Source organism: Amia ocellicauda, chromosome 5 (assembly GCF_036373705.1).
Source record: "Amia ocellicauda isolate fAmiCal2 chromosome 5, fAmiCal2.hap1, whole genome shotgun sequence".
NCBI classification, from domain to species: domain Eukaryota; kingdom Metazoa; phylum Chordata; class Actinopteri; order Amiiformes; family Amiidae; genus Amia; species Amia ocellicauda.
Window position 1 is genome coordinate 34,847,974 of NC_089854.1, and position 19,059 is coordinate 34,867,032.

Below are 19,059 nucleotides of genomic sequence, written 5' to 3' on the forward strand. Positions count from 1 at the left end.
TACCCAAATGTGCCAGCTGTTGAATGAAGGGGAAATGGTTGTATCTAAGTAGCAGTTCAATATATACCTACCATGCTGTCTCCTGAGATGATTCTGTTCTCTCGCTTCTAGGTTTAATTTAGTGTCTGGAGGAACTGGGTCCTGGGTCCCAGAGGAGCAGAGGGCAGACAGGTGGAGAAAGGTGGTCTTTACGTTGGGCTAGGGATCATTTTAATAATGGTGATTTAAGCAATTAGAATTAGTTTTAGTTTAGCTTATTCTGTTACTCATGAATAACAGGGGTGACCTAGTCGAGACTCGGGGTATCAGTCACATACCACCTGTGATAGACATAACATAACAGTTGTGCAACCTTAGGCTCTTCATAACAAATTCATGGTCATAGAAAAACTCAACATCTGATTTTCCAAACATGATGAAACTCTGTTGATAAACACAGATTTCTAAAGCTGTAATTGTTATACTTTCAATTGTGCTTTTTGGCAGAAAGACCCACAGGGTTCATTAGACATATTATTTGTTTAATTTGTATGAATAAGCCTCATTTCCAGGTTACTGTTCAATTACTATTTCAAGCTCCCTATAAAACCTGGAGGAGTTTGGATTGTCAGGACCATGGGTTGCTCACCTCTGATCAAGTGAGGGAACTTTATTTCTGACTGTGCTGTCTAGTTCACGGAAAGGGGAGGTGTTCCTAACCATAACAATTGTCACTCAATGTATAATTAAACTGGTGTGGTGCTTCTAGGTATGAATGAAACTAGTGTAATACATTATTCTAATTATGTAGTTGCGTACCAAAATGATGTAGTGATCTTTATTGAAGACTTGGAGTCAAATTTATATCACAGAAGTGCATCACCATGTTGGAAAGTTACAAATATTTAATTAAATCAAAGGTAGATAAGAAAAGTCTGTGTTTTGGAGGTTTATACAGAAGATGAATCAACAATTCCTCTCCCATGATCACCCAAAAGTCCCTTTTGTGGATCAGTGAAAACTAGTAACTGAAAAAAGCTTTAGTCTTTCTTGATGTCCGCTTGCCCATATAATTTATATTGTGGAATCCAAAACATGCAATATTTAAAAGGTGTGTTTTGGAAATTAAAATTGAACAAGGCTAGATCCCATTTGATAAAATCCTTTATTTGACACCTTCAAAAAGTAAAAACAGTCCAGTATAAACAGTATTTGTGCAAAAGGATAGTTTAAGTTTGCAGACAAGTGGTCTTCCCTGAACAGCAGATCTTTGATTCTGGAAAACAAGGTAACTTTTCCACTCTGGACAGGTAGAGTAAAGGTTGAATGCTGCTACTGATGTTAACAAAGGAAAATGCAAAGGGCTGGATGTAGCACCTAAATACATCAGCAGAGTAATAGACCTGAAATGGGAAAAGAGCGACTGGTGGAAGATAGTTAAATACTATAATAGCCAGAATGGAAAGAACCATCTTGAAGGCTTTCTTCTTCATGGGATGCATCTCATCTCTCCCTGGACCAGAGCGCTTTAGAGCCCACAGGATGGAAATGTTACAGAAGACCATGAAAGTAAAGGCAGTGAGGATCATAAAAGTAAATATCTTTTCAAAATGGCTAATCCCACCAATAGCTTTGGCAATGGCATAGGCTAAAGTAATGACCAACACTATTACAGAGAGAGTTGATCTGTATTTGTGATCTTTCAACCCTGTGAAAGTGATGGGATGTATTACTGCTATGTAGCGGTCTAAACAGATACAGGAGAGAAACAAGGGGCCCCCCATATCTTTTATACCATAGGAAAACTTCTGGGCATACCAAGCATCTTTGCTATGAAGCAAAAATAAGTTAACCAGGCTTAGAGGAACCAAGCAACCAAATAAGCCATCCAGGATGGAAAGGTTAAATATGTAGATGTCTGAAGTGGAGGATTCCCCTGTGTTTCTCACTAAAAGCCAAAATACCATTACATTGGCTGGTATTCCCAGAAAGATATTGAAAATCTGCACACTTAGGTCAAACAGAACACCAGCAGGCATCTCTTCACATCCTTCAAATGCAGTCCATGGCTTTTCTGTAACATTAGGCTTGCTGTTGTTGAGGGGGAGGCTTGAGTTAATGTAGAAAGTGTCCATTTCAGTGAGGAGAATGTACAGACAAGAAATTAAATGCTGATCAAGGGGTTTTCTGAAAGAGAGATATACACAAAATGAAGAAGTTACAGATTCAGATGTTTCCAGGCACTGATGGAAGCCACAAAATGCAATTCAAAATGCCTTCTTAGTCAAGTTAATTTATAGATTTATATATGATATTATAGAGATATCAGAAACCTCTTTACCTAATCAAACAAAACCCTAGGTCCTTATTGACCCTACCTCTACTCCTTCTCTGTCCCTCTCTATACATTAAATACTAATGAACAAACACACAATGACAAACTGATCCAACAAATAGTCCACAGCCAAAGGTCAGTTACTGTTTCTCTGTTCTCTTCTTCGCTCACTCTCCAACTATTCTTCTTCTCATCATCGCTCACCTCCAACTCCTCAACCTCCCCAACACCAGAAGGTATGCTGGCTTCTTCCTTTTAAGCTTATGGCAGCCCTGCATGTTAGCTGTTCCCCAGCACCAATTCCGCAGGCATCTGGGGGATGTAGTGCCCCTTCATGGAGGCCATTTTTCTTGTTAAACTTCTACTACTGTCATTGTTAATTTGTACTGCTAATTGTCTGTCTCTACTTCTTTGCAGGAAATATGATACCAACATTTAAATAAAAAGCACCTCAGCAAAGCTACACAGAAAGTGCCTTGCCGACTTCTCTCTCTAGCTCTGAATCCAGCAGGGACCCTACCTGGCTAAGTCCCTCTTGCTGTTGAAGTCTTGATAGCCTTGCCCAATTTCCTTGCACCCTAAACAGCAAGCCTGCAGAGTCGACCTGACCTACTGTGCCAATATGCCAATATGCACCCCACTGTCTGCCACATCAAAACTACTTCTGAGCACTGCCTATAACCCCACTATGGAGCCTGGGATAGCCTGCGACATCCCAGCAATTTCTCTTCTGCCATGCAAGAGAGGAACACATCACCTCGGCATTGCCTTGCTAGCTGAGGAGGAGCCCAAGTGTTTCCTCTTTGAGAGAAGCCATCATTCAAGGATATTCTCTGGCTCCCCCCTCTTTCCTTACTTTGGGGTACCCCTGCATCGAACCCCAGCACCATTTGCAGTGCCGAGCGGTTCACTAACATCCATGGAGCAGAGGCGGTGGGCATGGAGCATTTCCCACATGTGGATTGACTATTACATTCTTGGTCCACGCCCCATCGCTGTCTGGTACCACCCAGGACAGGCTCTGTCCTAATAAATAATGCCACACTACTTAGGTCCATCTTAAGAAGGCAGATGCTGCTGGGGCACAAGTGCCAAACTACTGAAATGCCCCTTGGAGGAGGTCGCCTTTCTTTGTTCTTTTTTCCCTAATTGCTATATTAAGAAACAAAAAACAAACTAACCAAAAAAACACAAAGACCGATTGTATATGTTTAATTGTTCAGTGTATGTTTTAGTGTAGTAGTAGTACACAGTGTAGTGCTTATGGCTGTTTTGTGCACAAATAGGCATTTGTCTAAATTGATGCCTTAGACTTTCTTTATTCTTTTTTCTTGATTGTTACATAAAAAACATGGCTTATTCTAGTAAATATATTTATGGTTCATTATATATATATTAGTGTAGTGTAGCCAACATTACAGTTAATAATGCGTTCCTCTCTTGTTTGTACATTAAATGTGATCCCTGACGTGATATACTTAAAGAAAAATGTTTATGTATTCATTGTTGTTTTCATTGTTGTTATTGGTTTAATTACAATTATTACTAAATTAGAAATTGAACTCTTTTAACACTGGGTTCCCTGGATCCTGTTTTTTTCAGAAATAACCCAGAAATCCCATGACTGAAAAAGTTCAGTAAATGGGTCAACCCACATATATACTGGTAGTGTGGATGTGAGAGAACACAGATTATATATTATTGTCAATAAATGTGACCAACAGCTTTAACCCAGGTATCAACTCATCATCACACTATTAGCAACAGCATATACACAGCACGTAAGTGATTTGATACATAATTACTCACAGAATGAACCCCTGATAAATAAATAAATACATACATAAACTTACTATATGCTTCAGTGAATGTGAAATTGGGGTTTGTCATTTTACTTTCTCCTTTCCAACTTTTGTTTTTTAAACGCCACTTAAGCTTGTTAATTCATGCTTAGTTCTGAAATAAAACTAAAATATATAAAAAACCTTGAAAGTTAGAGCTTCACAGATTTTTTTTGTAGAAAATGTAAGACATTTAAGATGTCTTTTTCCTGTTTTAGTTATATCACTGACAATTAAATATAAATAAACAAACAAACAAATTAAAAGCTTTACTGCTAGAATAATTTTATGAACTGCAGTGAGATACATATGCTAACTTAATAGGAAGAATATTTGTATGTAGGGATTATGATCTTCTATATCTCTGTACAATTAACCCTTAAATACTATATATTGATGGAACTCGTGGTTAAGATCTAACAAATCAGGCTATACTTTGCAAGCTTATTAAATTTGCTGATAATATGAAGAGCTGCAGACAAGACAATTCTGTATGCAAAGAGAACAGTACAAAAGCACTCACACACATGCACACAGGCATATATATTTGTCTGCTGTTACTTTGAAGTGTTAACTGTAATTTACACTTGGAATCAATATATATATATATATATATACACTACCGGTCAAAAGTTTAAGAAGACCTACATTTTTCAAGTTTTTATTGAACTTTACACAGTTTAATGTCTCAATGTACTCTGACATTAAAGCATAGAACAAATAAACAATTGGAGATAAAATAAATCATGGAATTGTTTTGTTTAACAAAATTTAAACCCTTAAGCTGACAAACCCGTCTGGTACCCTTAAAAGGACACCAAATCTGTGTGCTTCTCTTTAATCCCATGTGTACTGTTCACTGTTGTATTGTTTGCCAAGTGTATCCAATGAAAGCCGAGACTCTCAGCTTTCTAATGATGTGAAGCATTCTCTGATGTTAAAATTTCTTTATACCCTGCTCTACAAAAAAGTCTTGTTTTTTACGCCCCCCCTGCAAAACAAAAATATATATTGACAATGATGTCAAGATGGGAAACTCTGTTTACAGTGTACTAATACACAATGATTTTACATAATTGGATCTGAACTTCTCTATGTTTGACAGGACATCAAATAATATATAATGGATTAATCGTTAGGTTGTTCTGGACAAAACATCATTTGAAAAGAAATCCAAGTGATTTGTGACTGTCTGAATGAAATGAGACACCCCCTCCCAGAGCAGACTGTGCGGTTACCCCCGGACTCTGAATGACGGCGGGTGACACGGACACTGTAAATCAGATGTGTTTGAGAATAAAATGCGCAGGTAGCCAAGAGAATATGCACAGGAGCTCTGCGTAACACTGCCAAATAATGCTTAAGATTACTGCATGTAGTAACACAATATATAACTCAAAATGTTTCCTTTTTTAACCGCTTACCTTTGTACCATTTCAGGTTATTCACTGGACTTGAACTGCATACATTTCAATACAAACTAGAAAAATGGGGGTGTTCTAAAACTTTGGACTTGTACTGTACACTCTAAGAAGTAACACCTTTTAGGGTTCCTGGGGATGATACTGTGGAAGAACCCTTAATGGTTCTTATTAGAACCTTTTCCAAGGTTCATTGCAAACAAGGATCCTTAAAGAACCTTATTTGTATCTTAGATTAACTGCGATCATGATGAAAAGAGGTTCTTAAATTATCCCTTGTGTTTACGATGAACCTTGCGGTTCTTAAACAAACCCTGTAATGCAAATAAACTCACGAAGAAGCCAAAGGTTCTAAATAGAACCACTAACGAACCTTAATTGTTTATAGTGTGTGTATATATATATATATATATATACATACAGTACTATGCAAAAGTTTTAGGCAGGTGTGAAACAATGCTGTACAGTAAGAATGCTTTCAAAAATAGACATGTTAATAGATTATATTTATCAATTAACAAAATGCAAAGTGATTGAACAGTAAAAAAATCTACATCAAATCCATATTTGTGACCAGCCTTTGCCTTCAAAACAGCATCAGTTCTTCTAGGTTCACTTGCAAACAGTTATTGAAGGAACTCAGCAGGTAGGTTGGCCCAAACATCTTGGAGAACTAACCACAGTTCTTCCGTGGATTTAGGCAGCCTCAGTTGCTTCTCTCTCTTCATGTAATCCCAGACAGACTCGATGATGTTGAGATCAGGGCTCTGTGGGGGCCATACCATCTCTTCCAGGACTCCTTGTTCTTCTTTCCGCTGAAGATAGTTCTTAATGACTTTTGCTGTATGTTTGGGGTCGTTGTCATGCTCCAGAATAAATTTGGGGCCAATCAGATGCCTCCCTGATGGTATTGCATGATGGATATGTATCTGCCTGTACTTCTCAGCATTGAGGAGACCATTAATTCTGACCAAATCCCCAACTCCATTTGCAGAAATGCAGCCCCAAACTTGCAAGGAACCTCCACCATGCTTCACTGTTGCCTGCAGACACTCATTCGTGTACCGCTCTCCAGCCCTTCGGTGAACAAACTGCCTTCTGCTACAGCCAGATATTTCAGATTTTGACTCATCAGTCCAGAGCACCTGCTGCCATTTTTCTGCACCCCAGTTCCTGTGTTTTCGTGCATAGTTGAGTCGCTTGGCCTTGTTTCCACGTCGGAGGTATGGCTTTTTGGCCGCAAGTCTTCCATGAAGGCCACTTCTGACCAGACTTCTCCGGACAGTAGATGGGTGTACCAGGGTCCCACTGTTTTCTGCCAATTCTGAGCTGATGGCACTGCTGGACATCTTACGATTGCGAAGGGAAGTAAGCATGATGTGTCTTTCATGTGCTCCAGTAAGTTTCCTTGGTCGACCACTGCGTCTACAGTCCTCAACGTTGCCTGTTTCTTTGTGCTTCTTCAAAAGAGCTTGGACAGCACATCTGGAAACCCCTGTCGCCTTGTTTAATCATACACCTAACTATATGTCTACAAAATCCCTGACTTTGTGCAAGTGTACCTAGAAGAATTTATGCTGTTTTGAAGGCAAAGGGTGGTCACACCAAATATGGATTTGATTTAGATTTTTCTTTCTTCACTTTGTATTTGGTTAATTGATAAATATAATCTATTTTTGAAAGCATTCTTACTTTACAGAATTGTTTCTATATATATTGATTATATTGATATATATCACATATATATCACACATTTGCATTTTTTTTTACATTTTATTGTACAACTGAAGAAGCGATAAAAAAGTGCTATTAAGCTCCAATAATATAAATGTCAACTAATTTATTTCGAAACATACATGTCAATAGTACAATGGCTAAATCTGCATCACTCACCTAGTAGAAAGTATCCCTTGTGTTTGCTGGAGATCTGCAGCAAATCCCCAGTATCAAAACTACTAGAGGAAGACAAAGCAACATACAGGAACATGAGCTTCAAAATTTGGAATTTGGAAATGAAAAAACAAAAACAAACCAAATGGTGATTATCTGTGAAAATAATTTGTTAGCTGAACAGCAGCAATTGTATGGTTCTTGAAGATACAGCAAAGAGCAGAATAACGTTATAGTGGTTTCACCAGTCAATCCCCTCTCCACCAGATTGGGTTCCAATAAGTCGTGATAAGTGCAATGCAAAGCCCATATACAAAAATGCATAAACATATTGTTTTCTTTCAGCCTGTTCCTGTGCATCACAGCCCCAGATTCCACCTTGGAGTATCATTGGAGAGACTGTGGATTGAGCTCTGGTGACTGTTGAGGCCATTTGTTTCTATAAGCAATCACACACATACATCCAACATGGTGGATAGAACCATTGTCATCCTGGACATAACCACCACTGCTAGAATGGAAATAATACATTTGTATATATTGGCTATTTCATAAAAACAATTTCAAGTTACTAAGATCAAAACAGTCTACACTTTATTTAGATATTTGAACTTTATACCACAAGAATGACTGACTAGCAACAGAGGATGTAATGCCTTTGCTTTGTCCGACTGGACCTCTTAACATTACCTAATAGCATTTCTATATGCTTTGATATGCAATGCCGGAGCAGTTTATGTGAAAACTAGAGTACTTTCACTGATTTATTCCACTTGGTTGTACATTAACAAAATTCATAGTAGTTCCATGTGAATTTTGTGTGGAAAGTCACTTGATTTCTAGATTTTGCTAACATACCTTTAAGAGGGGTTGTTAATTAGTTTAAGGATAATTTGTTTCCCCACATTTGTATGTACACTAAACCCTTCTCCAATGTATGATCTTCCAGCGCAGATTCGATCAAAATTACACTGACACTCAAAATTAAATGCAACCAATTTTCTGCCAAAAGTGGAAAATTCAAATATATGCTGTTCATATGCAACAGTATGTGTGTTGTGAGTTAGTCTTCATCCAATATTTCAAGGATTTTCTTCTGATTTATATCTGACAAAGACAGAGAGTTCAAATTGGTAATTCTTCTTTGAGCAAATGCATGCCATATTTGGAAAAGTTATTCCTATTGCTGCTATCCATATTAACCTTCAAAATGCCTCAGAATGCCAAAATAACACATTTGATTGTATGTGTGAGCAATATTTATGGTGCTGGTCTACATGATGGAGCACATGTTGTTGAAAAAACAAAAACCTCCTAAAATCTGCAAATGCAGCTCGATGTGATGCCCCAAGAAAACATATCCAGTAAAGTTGTGGTAATTTAGTTGTAATGGATAAATACAGAATTTTACATAAATACTGCTAGAATACAGTTGTCTTACCCAAAGAGCAGTCTTCCTTCCCAAGTAATATTGTTGTGCCTGTGCTCCTCAATGTGTTAATCCTTAGGGCATCGTATTTATAAACTTGGATTGAGAACACCTGGGACAGGTATATAAAAAGAAAGCCCCACCTCCTTCCCATAGGTATTTAAGAAGGGGCTTTTGATTATATGTAATTAGAGAGATGAGGGATATTTTGAATTCTGAAGTTACAGGTCATAATAATCTTAATGAGCTTACTATGAACATCTGTTGAACTGTGTTGCAAGGATACAATTCCTGCTAAATCAATAGTTTAAGAATAATATAAAAACCAAAACTACTATTACTAATCTAGTCTGGGCAGGTCAAATGTTAACCTGCATATACATTTTATTTTTCTGATGAAATTATAATATTTTTCTAATGAATGACAGAAGATGAAAATGTTCAGTTTGAGGTTGAAGCTTATCAGAAAAGTTCCCAAATTATTCAGCTTCTGCTCAATTACAATAACCCATTGTAGTGTTGGGAACCATGAAGAGTTCCTTAGTCACACATTTATTGGAATAATAAGCACAAATATAAATGTTGAGTAAATGTTATAACTGCAATAACCAAAACTCGTGTATTATCTACACAGTACTTACAAAGAATAATATATTACAATTTCAGTGTTACACACTGCAGATTTGCTAAAATTATCAATGTCTTGTATGATATGTTTGAACGTGTAGAGGAACGTACCCCTGTCTCAGTAGCGCAGCCACAAAGAGGGTCTGTGGCACACTGTCAGTTAATGTTTTATTGAAGTGCGGTCTTAATTAATCAACAAGATAAATTGATAGGTTGCAAATGCAACTGCGGTTATCTGAAAAAGGAAGCACTGCCCAAGGGGCAGAGGTTTCTCCGCACTTCCATAGGAACTCGATCGAAAACGTCACTCTAAGCTGCCATTGGCCCCTGTGCACGACACTCAAACAGGTCCCTTCCCACTTCTTGTTCTATAAAACGTGACCTCAGTGCAGGTTCGTCCTCTTTTGCCAGGAGCTAGGACTCCCACGCGACCTTGCAACCCTTGGGCAGTGGGGGCCTCGGCAGCACAACTCCAGGCAGGAGCCACACCTGGGCTGCCCAGGAGCGAGGACTGCAGTCACACTCTACTGGGAACTGTCTGCAATCAGCATATACAAAGCAGAGCTACAGAGTTAAACAATTGCTCTACTAGTGCATCTAGGTAGGAGTGAGGCCGTATTGCATAATGTATGGCGCCGGCAATCAAGGAACTTGTGCGACAGACCACAGACCCACTGAATAACACACAGCTGGCTAGTCAACTGAGTAGCCACAGCTGGACATAACAGTATATACAGCATGGCAGCAGGAACATTCATGCTGCCTTCGCTCAGCACAGGAAAAATCATGTTACAGAATGATACTGAATGATACAGAGCAGCCAGCTCCACTGTGCTGTTGTAACAACTATATACATTGTGGGGTGCAGGAAGCAGATCATGCACGACCATGTAACACGGGAGCAGTTGTTACCTATTAGTGCAGCTAATGCAGGACAACAGCAGGCTCTACCCTGACAATCAAACCATAAACATTGCTGTGTGCAGGAAAACCATTCATGCACTCTGGCTGCTTGCTCCACTATCCCAGCTAGAAGCACGGCCACACCAGCTCTACAATGTCATACAAATGAACTAATATACACCATGGGCCACCCACAGAACTCAGGAGCAGTTGACGCCTGCTGAGTAGACCAGCTGCCGCAGGGCAACATTAGCTCTACTGTGCTGACAAAAGAACTACTTACAGAGCAGAACATGAGAGCCCACTCAAGTGCTTACCACTGAGGACAGCAGCAGCAATCTCATGCTCTATGGCACACAGCCAGAGTGGTCCACAAACCTGCTGACCAAGGAACTATATACACAGCGAGATAGTGAGAACAACTCCAGCACCATCAGCGCCTTGAAAAAGGGCCCATGATGTAGCAACGCCTCAAGTTGAGTGGGCCACCAGGTGTTTAGTCACCGTGGTCCCGGTGGACTTGTAGGCCATGGTCATAGTGTCCACAATCCAATGTAAGAGGCCCTGTGTCCGCGTTCCATAAGACATAAACAGTTGTGTCCGAGTGTCTAATGTCCTTACTGCGTTCCAAATTGCACCTGAGGGCAAGCACAGGACAGAGCAGGTGTAGCTGACTCTCCTGCTCCAAAGCAAAGGGAGGAGGATGAAAAGCCATCAATCACAATAGGCCTGTTGACATGAAATGGAGACAGCACTTTCAGGAGGAATGCAGGGTTAGGCTGTAGCGTGACCCTGGAACCATCTCCTGCAAAACTGACACATGATAGGTGTACGGACTGGGCGTGTAACTCGTTCACACATTTTGCAGAGGTGATTGCCAGCAAAAACGCAGTCTTAAGTGACACTAGCTTCAGCTCAGCTGAGTTCAGTGGCCCAAATGGGGCTTTGAAAAGTGCGTCCAGCACTACATCAACAAGCCATGGGGGCAGTGAAGGGGTGCGAGAAGGCCGCAGCTGTCCAGCTCCCTTTAGAAACTGCACAGCCAGGAAATGAGACCCAGGGGCTCGCCATCAATCTGGACATGACAAATGCAGAGATGGCTACCAGATATACTTTGAGCATGGATGGGGACTTGTCCTGATCCAACAGCTCTTGAAAAAATTGTAATATGGGACAATTAATTGGGTCTTGACCGCCGTCTTGGCACCAGTTGCTAAATGTCCGCCAGCGACCTCGTAGAGGGAGCTCTCACCGACTAAATCGTGGTTACTACCGCATCTGACAGACCCCAGGCAATCAAACGCTCCCGCTCAGGGGCCAGGCCCAGAGTTGGATGATAACCGGATTGGGGTGCCAAAGCATGCCCTGCACCTGGGACAACAAGTCCGCTCTCACTGGGAGTTGCCAAGGCTGTCCATTGAGGAGGGCAATCAGGTCTGCAAACCAGAATCTGCGAGGCCACCGTGAGGCTATCAGCAGAACTGTCACTCGTTCTCTCCTGACCTTCTCCAGAACAACCAGGAGAAGGGGGAATGGAGGGAATGCGTAAAGGAGACTAGCTAGTCAATTCCTAGGGTTACTGCTAGACAGTACAGTCTGAGTGACTGGAGACCTCCTTGCCTGTTGGTTTATGCAACCATCGCTGTGCTGTCCATCCGAACAAGCACGTCTGTCCAGTAGGACTGGCAGGAAATGACACATAGTCTGAGGAGCACGGCTTGTAACTCCAGGACATTGATATCGAAAGCCTGTACGGGCTCCATCCACCTGCTTTGGACACCACGTCCGTCGCAGGCTGGTACTTGTTTGGAGGCGTTTGGAGGCAATGGGACATCCTGACGCGAGCTCTCAGTAAGAAGAGGGAGAGACACGCGTGTATGGAGGCAACTCTCTGGTACCAGCACATAATTGAAGATGTGAACCCCCTGGTAACGCTAGCCCCAACGTGCATGGGGCTAGTGACAGGCTGAAGGGGAGAACAGCAAACTTGACCGCTTGGCCCTTGTAGGTGAAGCGGAGGAACTTCCTGTGTACCTGTGCAATAGGGATGTGAAAGTAAGCGACTTTCAGATCCACTGTAATGAACCAGTCACCGAGCTTGACGGCCTGGGACATGGTGCGCAGGTCGAGCGTGATGAAGCGCAACACCCTGAGGTGACGGTTCAGGTGTCTCCAATCCAAGATGGGGTGGAAACTGTCATTTTCCTTGGGTGCTAGGAAGCGTGGGGATTAGAATTCCCCGTGCTGCCCCAGTTGGGGTGCTTCGCAAATTACTCGTTTTCCAGGAGAGTTTTCAAAGTGTGAAATTAATATCTCTCTTATACCAGGCATGAAATAATTTACATTTAATTACGTAATTACTATCATGTTTAATTAGTGATGTAAACTATATTGAATTCCACTTCAAATGTCCCCAGATTATATATATCATTATTATTATTATTATTATTATTATTTTTTATTACTATTTTTATTTCTTGGCAGACACCCTTATCCAGGGCGACTTACAACATAAGTGCAAACAAAGTGCAAAAATACAGTGAAGTACAAGGCATCAATCATTACAAATTCAATTTAGCTAAAACCGCAATTCAAAATAATACATTTTACAAATTCCAATTTACAATTTACACAAGTACAGTAAGTGACTTCCTAAATCCTGGACGGTGAAAGCTAAGTGCTGTCAAGATGTAGGGTCACAGACAAGGGCTACGGGAAAGGGAGCAAGGAGGAAAACAATCAAGGACGTGAGAAGCATAATAAAAACTGTGAAGTGCTATCTAGCAGGGATAGAGGACTAATATTACAAGTACTGTCGGAAAAAATGCGTCTTGAGTAAGCACCGGAATGAGGTCAAGGACTCTGCTGTTTTGACTTCAGTGGGAAGGCCACTTAGGGGCCAGGGATGAGAAGGAGCAGCTCTGGAGGAAGGAGAGAGAGTCTTCTGGTACTAGACAACTGCAGCAGGCTGGAGGGGATGTATGAAGAGACGCGTATGCAAATCTGGGCAGAGAGAATACCAGATGAGCCATAGAGTTCTGGATGAGCTGGAGCGGGTGGATATTAGTTGCAGGCAGGCCGGCCAGGAAGGAGTTGCAGTAGTCCAGGCGGGAGAGGACCAGTGACTGGACAAGCAGCTGAGTCAAGTAGTTGGCAAGGATGGGTCTGATGCGGTGTATGTTGCTCAGGAAGAATCAGCAGGTGTAGGAGAGTGCAGGATCGAGTGACTCCTAGGTTCTTAGCAGAAGAAGAGGGAGAGAGTGTCAATTCCAACTGGATTGAGATGTCAGCAGAAGGTGAGGAAGAGAGGGGGGAACAGAGGACATCAGATGTGGAGAGGTTGAGCTTGAGGTGGTGTGAGTGCATCCAGGCAGAGATAGCAGACAAGAAATAAGAGATGCGAGAGGGTGTCAGAGGAGGGAGAAGACAGGAAGATCTGGGCATCATCTGCATAAAAATGGTAAGAGAAACTTTGGATGTGTTGAGGGGGCCCAGGTGTAGAGAGAGAACAGGCGGAGGCCCAGGACGAAGGGAAAGAAATGCAGAGAGATGATGGTGGACAGCACACTTGAGTGTCTTTGAAAGGAAGGGGAGTAGGGAAACAGGGGGGTAGTTCTGAGGAGAGGTGGGGTCAAGTGTAGGTTTCTTGAGGTGTGGCATGACAGCAGCTTGTTTAAAAGCAGAGGGGAAACAGCCAGAGAGGAGTGAGGAAATGAGAAGTGAGGAGATGAAGGGGAGTATATCAGAAGCAGTCACTTGGAGGAGGCGAGTGGGGAGAGGGTCCATGGCACACGTTGTGGGTTTGTGACCTACGTGGAGAGAGGAAAGTTCAGAGTCCGAAAGTGTGAGAATGAAGAAAAGGAAGCTTGATTGGTGGGAGACTTGGGCATGATGGGAGAGGAGGGGGGACTGTTCAAGAGCTTGGGTGGGGGGGGTGAATTTGCTCTGCCTTATTGCACTTTCTGTGAAATATTGAAGAGACTTCATGGTTGCTGCTATTTTTCTATTCTTTTAGATCGGGGACATTGGGTTTCATTTATTCTAAATTAGCTTTCTTCTATGTTGGGTAGGGGGTTTACTAGTTTGATTGCCCCTTCTTATTAAAGGCAATTTTAGAGGTTTTATATATTTAGCATCCTCATTTCCGTTTGTATCGTTTCCCTTGTTACGGTAAGGTCATCATGCCCTGTCCAAGCATTGTACAAATAAATCCTGTTTATATTTGGAAAACCTCTGTGTGGTGGTGTTCTGGGGTCCAGTTGAGCCTGCCGGGGAGAGAGAGTGGGTGAACGAGGTCTGCTCTCTTTTATAAAAAGAGGTGGCGTAGTCACACAGTGCATCACTCCTAAGACCCACTAGAATGTGACACGCTTTTGGCATAGCGTCGGCAAGACCCCAGATACCCCACATGGATGGGCAGCTCCAAAAATAACTCCCCCTGTAGTTCCCCAAGTGATAGGCACTGTCATGATGCCAAGGTTCATACCAAGGATCCCAACATTTGAAGGGGAAAAGTATGGGGATTGGAAGGAGCAGGTCCAGGCAATGTTAAGAGCGCAGGAATTAAATGAACAACAGAAGGCAGATTTATTTGTATGGAGCTCTTGAAGGTCTCACAAAAAGGGAGATCTGCTTATTAGAGGCAGGGAAAAGGACCACTAGCCGGCAGATTTTCAGGGCACTGGATGGTCTTTACTTTACACGTGGCTTGAAGGCCGGGCTGCACGCACAATTCTTCCAGACTAAGCAGCATAAAGGAGAGACTCTGGGGGCCTTCACTTTAAGGTTGTGTGAATTGTTTTCCAGGTAGCACCAGGAGGAGCCACGGGGGTTGGCCCAGGAGGAGGATACTCTGCGGGACCAATACATCACAGCGGGTCCTCTAAAGTAGGAGATTCTTCAACCGGTTCTCCAGAAGCTGGGGATGTCCTTCAACCAGATGTGGAAGGTGGAACTGGCATTGGAGACAGAAGGCTGGGGTGAGACTGAGGAAGTGACTACCCAAGCTTTGGCCTTGGCCCCTTCAGAACAGAACCCCCCCATGTGCCCGAGAATGTGGAGAGCTGCCCTGAGGGCCGAACTGCTTTTGAGCAGTTGCGAGCTAAATTGGTGAGTGCCCCTATTCTTTTTATGTAGATTTTTCCCAACCATTTAACTTTACAATGACCGTTTGGATGGGATGGGAGTAGTTCTGTCTCAAGTACAGGAAGGGAAAGAGAGTTATTGCCTACACTAGTCGCAGTGTATATCCTGCAGAGAGAAATGATCAGAACTATAGTTCCTGGAATTGCTTGCCCTCAAGTGGGCAATCACCGAGAAATTTAAAGATTACCTGTGAGGGATCTTTTCGGTCTTTACTGGTAACAACACCTTGGTGCATCTTAGTACGGCTAAGTTGGGGGGCAGTCGAGCAGCGATGGGCAATTAGAATGGAATCCGTATCCCCCAAAATATGTTTCTCGGGCGTGCCCCATGGAAGCTCAGCAGTTGCATTGAGTTTCTTTTGTTTTGTTTTAACCCTAGGCTTAATAAATGTTGTCCATTAAACATCCAGCTGCATTCATTTATTATAGCATTTATTTTAAACATCCCTTGCTATCACAAAAGACAAAACAAATTACTTTGTGCTGATTGTACTTGAAGAAAGTTACTTAACTTGCACAGTAATATGTTACAGTGTGTTTGCATCAGCCTATTCATACAAACCAGGTGAATGGCATTATTCAAGTGATGTAAGTGTTGGAATACACTATGATCAAAGTGCTGTGGGTTTATTTACTTGCACAAACAATCTCCACTGAGCATTATTCTCCTATGTTTTCCCATAGCCACGGACACAACAACACTTAGAAATAAGTCTGTAGAAACTAAACTTACCATAAAGGAGTAAGTTGTAAGTTGATAGGAATGACTCCAGTTGCCACGGGAATCTGGTCCTATGTTTATCTTCTCTCCAGAAAATGATTAAATAACACAACTGAAAAAAGTTATGGCATTGTTTGGCAAGTTTTTTTTTTTTTGAAGTTGCTTATTTTCTAGAATTAAATTATAGTGTATGCCTCTTACTTCTACACCATAGCAACACATAAAATGCATAAAAACATAATTTTAGGAACTGTTGAAATTTCCTTTTAATAATATAAAGGTCAATAACTAGTTTTTACTTTTTCCTGTTTCCTATGGGCTGAATTACTATAATTACTATATAGATACTATAGACACTGCCAGACTTTCCATCTCAGAAGTGTAAGGACACTGGTAATAATTATTTTAAGAATTAAACCAATATGTAAATCGCAAAAAAATTAGCTTCTGTATCCATGTTTCCTGACTTGCCTCTCATATGCAGAATGGTATCAGTTTACTATTACAGCATATGTTTTGCATTGTAAACTTGTCAATCAGCAGCAGATAACACAGGCCACAAAATATTTATTTATATGCTCTTAGAATTAAATAAGATTTAAAAACAAATTCAAATTTTTGTACCTTCATAAGTCATGCTTTTAAATAAGTCAATGCAGCTTCACTTTTACCATTCTCTTGTGATAGTGAGGGTATAAACTGTCAGTTTCTTGTTTTCTCTTTATGCCTTTTCATTTTTCTTTCTAAACATATTTCCACAATTGCCTGTTCATACTGGCAGAAATGGCCAGATTATGTTGGCATTACCTTCCTATATAAAAACTGCTATGGCTCTCTGTATTTCTGCTTTTTTGTAGTACCTCTCCATGTGGTTGGCAAAACATACAAGGAATCTACAATGTAATTCTGGCTAATCAGCCAAGCAAGCCTTGTTCAGACTCCATTCTATTTGTGTGAATGGTATAAGTATGATTTACAGTCAAGATGGTAAAACATAAGTGGAAGTAAAGTGTGTGCAACCAGAACCCCTCGCTTGGATTCAATCTGTCATCTCAGGCACACCTCTGAGTACTACACATCCCCACCAACAGAGCGACAAACCTGCTAAGCCAAAAGACCGGTCACCTGACCTGGGGAGTTTGTACTCTCTATCAAATTCAGGGAGGGATTACGTCACCATAACAACCTCATGCACTATGGATCCCATTGCAGAAGCATTTGTATTAATAGTATCTTCTGCATATGTATGTAGTATTTTTCTACAATCACATGGATATTGTCAAATATTAATCTCATCTATAATCCAGAATGTGAGAGTTCTAATATGGACTGTGTCAAATGAGATTTGATGGGCCTTAGTATACCAGGACTCGGCTTGGCATTTCTCTCATATCTCTCCTTACAGGTAAAATAATCATGACTTCACTTTGCAGTCCAAATGCTTAGGCTCTCAGACCTGTAGCAATGAATCATATCATATGCCTTTGCTATTGCAATAGCATGTTAGCTGCCATCTTTCCTCCCAAGTTAGTGTGTTTAGTTTTAGTTCACTGCTGTGGAGAGCTGAATTGATTTACAATTGGTGATTACAGTTTGGCAGTGTATAAAAAATAATGGGATATTTCTCATTTATATTGATTATAAATATAATAGGCATATACATATTAAAATATTATTTTCATCATGACATAAACAGTTTCATTGTTTCATTTAATTATTTTACCATGATTTTTCCTTTTTGTTTATGCGGATCAGAACATGTAATTTGATCCTATACATTCAAATCCATCAGTGCCAGTGAAATTTATTTAAATAACTTTGTCTTGGAATAATTGCAAAATACTCAAGCTGTTTTCACACAAGTTAGCCTGTCAATTTATTGTGTCAAAGTTTGAGCCTTGAAGTGGTTTATTAAGAGACATTGACTTATCTAAACTCCCTTTCAATGACTTTTCAGATTCAGTATTTACATAATTTTTAAATAGTAAGCAGCTTGAACACAGAACACATAATCACTGAGAAAACACATAGTGTCCCTTATCCAGCTGCATCTTTCACAAGAGTAGAATTTGCATTTGGCCAGAAATTGCATAATGTAAGGATTCGTTTCATAACATCTCATTCCACAGCATTTTGTCATTTTGCTGAAAGCTGAAAAAAGTGGCAGTTTTTAAAATAAGTGTATATATACACATAAGTGTATATATTATTTTATTTGATTTTATTTAGTGATCTATTATATTTACCTAGTCACTGACAATGGCTTAAATAAAATAATAATAATAAAAAAATCATACAAATCTCAAGCTCTTTCACAATGCTATAAACCGTTCCAATGTCTGTGTGTATTTACTTCCCAATGTGAGCAACCTGGAGTTCGGAAAATCTGGCAATTCAGTTTCCACAGGGTGTAAATGGTGTTCAGGAGATATTGAGAGATCAGCTCAGATATGTAAGAAAGGGCCAAAGCCTTAAAAGTATTTTAAAAGGCACATAGGAACTACATTGAAATTATAACACATAGTATCCTACATTTTGAAAGTGTTTGTACTTTGTGAAATACGATACACTGCTAGGTGCCAAATCAACATTTCTAGTGCATTCACATATGTCTGGTTCTGGTAGTGCATCTGGAATTTGTACTGATACAATCTGAAATGGACTCTTGCCCAATCAGGCGAGGGGCATAAAAGCTTCTGGAAACACCTGCAGGATCTTGCAACAACATGATCCATAATGTTGGAGACATGAAATAAATAAAAACAGATT

The 19,059-nt window shown here is 40.6% G+C and overlaps 1 protein-coding gene across 1 annotated transcript; it reads right to left on the reverse strand.

Moving 5' to 3' along the window:
* Positions 1–1,140: 1,140 nt before the first annotated feature.
* LOC136750586 (G-protein coupled receptor 4-like) lies at positions 1,141–2,226 on the reverse strand. Its single transcript, XM_066705722.1, has one exon. The coding sequence runs from the start codon at positions 2,112–2,114 to the stop codon at positions 1,209–1,211; it is 906 nt and encodes a 301-aa protein (XP_066561819.1). The 5' UTR covers positions 2,115–2,226; the 3' UTR covers positions 1,141–1,208.
* Between the last annotated feature and the right edge of the window lie 16,833 nt (positions 2,227–19,059).